Source organism: Acyrthosiphon pisum, chromosome A2, assembly GCF_005508785.2.
Source record: "Acyrthosiphon pisum isolate AL4f chromosome A2, pea_aphid_22Mar2018_4r6ur, whole genome shotgun sequence".
Taxonomy (NCBI): domain Eukaryota; kingdom Metazoa; phylum Arthropoda; class Insecta; order Hemiptera; family Aphididae; genus Acyrthosiphon; species Acyrthosiphon pisum.
This window is the reverse complement of record NC_042495.1, coordinates 82,181,204-82,187,203: the sequence shown is the minus strand read 5'-3', so window position 1 is coordinate 82,187,203 and position 6,000 is coordinate 82,181,204. Positions and strand designations below refer to the sequence as shown.

Sequence of the window (6,000 nt, the reverse complement as noted above, 5' to 3'; positions counted from 1 at the left end):
ATATTCTACATGCGTACGGTAACTGTTGAGACGTGGTCTCACCAAAACGTATTATTTAATCGAAACGCCATCGTCCTCTCGTATATAAAATAATAATATAGGTGTAATGTAGCCGTGTAGGTACACAATACACACATACACATTATAAATATATATAATATATATGTGTGTGAGTGTGTGTTAAACATATACACACAGATATTTGGCCAATTCGATTCGGAGCAGAGTAGGTCCAAAATGCTTAGTCGGCACTTAAAAATTGCCATCGCATTACGGGTTACTGTGCATTGCTGGTTTAGTTAAAGTTCGCTATATACAAAGTCGATATCCATGTAATTACGCAACATTAAATTGCGTTTTCGCAAACTTTTCGCTTTTCACTATGTAGTAGCGTTGTAGTAGTTGCTGCCGCCCAGTCTATCTAAGTACATTTGTAAACGCTGTAAAAAAGAAATGCCCTAAAAAGTAAATTATGCGATTCACATCAGTTGTAAACTTGTACCCATATACATATTACAATGTTGCATATACATATATAATATAATATAGTCGCATTTATACCTATCTCACGGTTTTGTTTATTCGCCACTGGTGTACATTATTAATATTATTTATTTTTTCATTGAGTACACACATTTTGAATTAATATTACAACACTATACAGCTCCAGAAGTAGTTCTGAGTTGAGATAAATATTGTTTCGGTAAATTTGTATTGTGATGAACTTACTATATCATGCGATCAATTGTCGCGAGGTAAATTATTTACGACGAGACGAGGGAGCATCATTATTATTATAATTTTCCGTCAAAACAGTTTATCTTAACAAATATTTAATTAAATATATTTTGTACGCAATTGTTTAAAATATCACAACATATAATATGATAGTATACAGTATGTCCCAGAAGTCCCGTATCACACTTAGTATCTCCGTGGAAAATCAATATATTTAAATGCAGTTTTTTTTACAGTCATATCTACCTATGGAAATTCTGATTTAATAGCATAATATTCGGTTTATTTTTTTAAAATTCAAAAATCATCAAACATTTTTTTAGGCAAATAAGTTTTTTTAAATTTCCAAGGTAGCCATTTTGTTGATCGTATTTTTTAAAACAGTTAAAAAAAATATTAAAATTTAATGAAAATCGCCCAGATTAGAGCTAATTATAATTTTTAATTTTAGGTGAAAAATCAGTGTGATTGTAATAATTAAAATGCGAATCGTATTTTGCTAATTCCGTATGCATAGTAACATAACTATTCTTCTTCTTCTTCGGTAAATTCGGCCACTAGGACCATCCTGACATACATCTTTGCCTCCAATTAATATTATAATTATAATCCAATTATGCTATTCAATCAGAATTTCTATACTTATTAATGTAAAAAAAACGGCATTTAAATATATTGATTTTCCTTGGAGATACTAAAGCTGATACGGTACTTCTAGGACACACTGTATACCATATAGATATATTATATATAATATTATCATATTGTAATACAGGTTGATAACCATAATATTATTGCTAGTATTAGTAAATATACTTAAGCTGCATATTATGCAGTTCATTAGTGTTTATTATCGTCCTGAATGTTCAATTAATAATGTTGATATTTTTCCGTGAATTTAAACTGATATTTTAGGAACGTGTATCCATAAACCTAAACACGCTACAACATTATAATATATACCTACATAATAAATAAATGTATATGAATATAAATAGTGTTTATTATGAAGAGCATATCGTGTATAACATTTCCTTGCTAATTACTCATTAAAATTAATTTATTCAAAAATATATCATAACATAGAAGTAGGTGGGCCTACCATTCATAAGAGTTCACTAAATTGGAATAATTGAATTCGAGTTAAATGTAACAATGCCTGGGTAGATATTGTAGCGATTTATATTGTTTGTGCGTAAATACAAAACATGAAATAGTTCACATTTTGTGTATTGTTCTTCGATATATTCATGAGTTAGTTCATTCAATTATTTGAACTGATCAACAGAGATCACGTCATGACTCATGCTTTTAAATGCTGTAAAATGAAACTTGTATAATATTATAACGGACAGTCACGTGACCATAAAAGTGTCCGTTATAGACAGGCACATTGAAATACTTGTCTTTTGAGGTATCCGTTAGATAAGTTTCACTGTATTATTTAATAATATATCAACGTAATATGTGTGTGAGTGTGTGTGCGTGTGTGTATTTATATATTATATGGCAGTTTGAAGGTTGACATTATCAAAATATAGCGTAACTATTAATATATTATACTATTATGTAGTTCTATTAATGGTGTGTGTGACTATAAATTAACAAATGTAAAATCAAAATCAAAAATATGCTTACCTACGGAGTATGAATATTATTTTCACGATAGGTTAATTCATGTTATTGGCGTACAATGAATATAGTCTACAATAGAGTATAAATTAAATTGGTTTATCAGATTTAATCAAAACTACTTTTTCTAAAAGCCATTCATTTGGAGGTGCATAAAAAAAACGGTCGACACTCAACAAAAATCGAAATCCGAAAGGACCGACATCGTTAAAAGTCAAAGCTTTGATGTCCACAATTGTTTTTTTTAGTCCAAAACCACATTTCGTAATAATAACTAGCTTATTCATTTAATTGAATTTAGATTAAATTTGTCTCGTTTGGTTCGGTTTGCATTTAAATACTCTCTTGGAACACTTGGTACATTATTCAATGACATATCTATATATCTATATATATATATATATATATATATATATTATGCAAAGTAACAAAACATAATAATTATTATTTATTATACAGGCTATTGTTTTTAAATACTATATAATATGTTTTACTGTTTTCCAAAGAAGCCACTCAATAATTGTTGATTGTTTAAAAATACCTATTTTTTACTGTCACGACTTCTTATCGTAGTTCGGAATATTTTTGAGTCTATGATTCTAAATTAATTATACAAGTATTGGATAATGTACTAATATACAAATAATATAAACAAAACAAATTAAATATATTATTGATATATGTTTTCATGTTATATTTCCATTCATCAATAGTAAATATCATACAGTTGTATAACTTATTAATAATTATTACCAACGGGTAAACATTATTGGTATGTCATATTAGTGTAATATAGGTACATTATAATTTATAATATTACGGTATAATATATGATTTTTTTTCGCAGGAAAATGATTAAATTTATTCACATAAACTTATGCTTATTCAAACATAATATAATATTTAATTATAATTAAATTCAATTTTTATGAAAATTAAACATAAATTATAAATAATTATCGATAAAAATAACGAAACAATATATTATTTAACAAAGTTATCACGGTAATTTAAAATTTTAAAATTCTTAACCACCCATTGACTTAAATTAACTAAAGTAAATTAACAAAGTAGAAACAGTATTTTTAAACAAAAAATTTAAAATATTATCATTTTATCAATGACAGAATACAATAATTTAATAGAACTACCTATCGGTATGTTTGGATGTTGATTAAAAGTAGATCTAAAATACTTGAGAAATAAATATAACTACTACTAATGTATTCCCATTACATAACGCTGTAACTTCAATAAGTAATTCATTTAAGAGATAATAACATAATATACGACAATGTCCGTTAAAAAGTTTAAATAATTAACAACTATGTTATGTACAATAAATAAAAAAAAATAAAATATATAATTACTTATTTTAAGTACAATTATTGGGATTTCCGCCAACAAAACCAGTTACATAGAATAAACTATCTTGAAAAAATAGAATAAATTAATGAAAAAATAAAACGTTTAAAATAATGCGGTAAAATTCAAAATGGGAGGAATGTATAATACAAGTTTTCAAGTTTTTCAGCCAACATGAAACGAAAAAAAAAATCCCAATACAACTTTAAACTAAAAATGTAAAGCGCCGGGATACAATAAATTTGTTTCTACCATTTGAAACCTCAAAAAGGATAATATATATTTTTTTTATACATGATTTGTTTACAATAAGATTATGGAAAATTATTTTAGTTTACAAAGAACTTCTTTACAGTTTTAGTAAGTCTGTGAAACGTACGTTAATATTTTATTAACATCAAAACAAAGTTTAATATGGTAAAGGTTACACCAAAAATATTTGAATTACTCAATTTAGTAAAAACCAAATATAGTTGTACTTATAAAAAAACCCATCGAAATCCATTGTGTCCAATAAGAAGGAAAGATGTCAATGGGAAAATTGACAATTCTGTCACTAACAGAGCTGAATTTGAGCTTTTATGTCGTTGAATTGCTGCTGTGTTGTCAATTTCTAAAACAGATAATTATATATATAAAAAAAAAAACAAGTGCAATGTATTATTTTTTAATCAATTAAATTATAGTACCTACAAGTTATCAAACAATTTTATAAATATGATGAAGTACCTATTGCAGTTTAAATGTAATATTAAATTGTTTTAATCATTTAAAGGTTATAGTCTTATAGGTAGGTAGGTAGGTACTATATATCACAGTTAAGGAATACACTATTATTAATTATTATTATAATATTAGCATTACGTTACAAAATTGAATTTATAAATTTATTTTGGAAATGATTCATATTTAACTCCCAGTCAAGTGCCACTAATGCGTGCCTTCTTATCATATTATGTATAGCCCTTAACCTATACCTATGCGTATTGTGCAAATTTTGTATAGACTGTGTATATTATTGTGAAATTAAAAAAAATAATATATATTTAAAAATGTATTGAAGAAAATCGAAATATCTATCCAATATATATATATATATTACTATATAAATATTTATAATTTCTAAATTAATGAAATAATTAATCAAATACTCTAATAAGTAATAGATCATTATAAAATGTATAAAATGAGAAAAAAATAATGTAATAAAATAATATTACTGGTAAAAATAATTTAATTGCTTTTTGATGATTGTATTTGTATTTATTATTAAATACTTATTGGAAAATATATTTAATTAAACAATTTTTTATTAAATTAGTCTAGAATGTTTATAACCAATCTTACAGGGGTGCATATATTTGAAACTCGCTCACTACTTCACTTCAAACAGTAATTTTAACATAATATACTCGATATACCCGCTCCTCAAGAGCCAATATATTTGGTAAGGTGTATAAGACAATTTTGAGATATATTCGAAATATATTATGTAATTAATATCCCTATTAACTGTATACTATTATAATAAATTTACTATAACACTTCTCAGACGTGCAAAACTATTATTCTCCAACTTCTGGACATTCAACACTCTTCCTGGCACTGACAAGGTAGTCAGTAACTTGGTAATTTGGGAAAAATTACACAGAATTATTGATCAAGAAATTACTCGACTTAGTGCCCTAAAGGACCAAGAAGGTGCCGTTTAAAATATTAGGAATAAAATCCAATCAGCAATAAGGAGCTCAATTAGTAATTACTAAGAAAAAAACCGTAATAACCATTTAAGTGCCAAAACTATTTTCCTATTTCTATATATACATCAACGACCTGATAGCAAAAGTAATAGAGCTCAGATTTCGAAAGTCTAATAAACTTTCGTTCAATAACAATATGTAACAATCTAGCATAGTAGGTACCTCAAACAAAATGTCAACTAATTGAGAAACGAACATTTTAGCAAATGTGTTACTGCTCTAACAAAATCTCAAGCACTACCTTTTGAAATGCAACCGGAAATTGCTTGAAAGAAAATTCTATAGATAATTTTTTAAAAGGATAAGATAATACTTGGTGTTAGCGTAAACTTGTTCGTTCACATATCTTCGAGTTTTCAACCTGATAATATTAAATAATGGTACATTTATAGAGCACGTTAAAATACTCCAAATTACACTTTATTATTTTATTTTTTACTCTCCATAATTTTTTTGCACCAGGTGTGGTACAATATAGTTTAAAATTATTTCTTCTTAAAATGCT

At 26.2% G+C, this 6,000-nt stretch overlaps 1 protein-coding gene across 2 annotated transcripts in view; it reads right to left on the bottom strand.

The window, feature by feature from the left end:
* Positions 1 to 3,379: 3,379 nt before the first annotated feature.
* Positions 3,380 to 6,000, bottom strand: part of LOC100574232 (limbic system-associated membrane protein-like) — a 267,946-nt gene continuing 265,325 nt past the window's right edge. For both annotated transcript variants that reach the window (XM_029490365.1, XM_029490364.1), the window contains one exon: positions 3,380 to 4,348. In XM_029490365.1, coding sequence (XP_029346225.1) covers positions 4,215 to 4,348 — 134 coding nt within the window. In that variant the 3' untranslated portion in view covers positions 3,380 to 4,214. The remainder of the gene's footprint in view (positions 4,349 to 6,000) is intronic.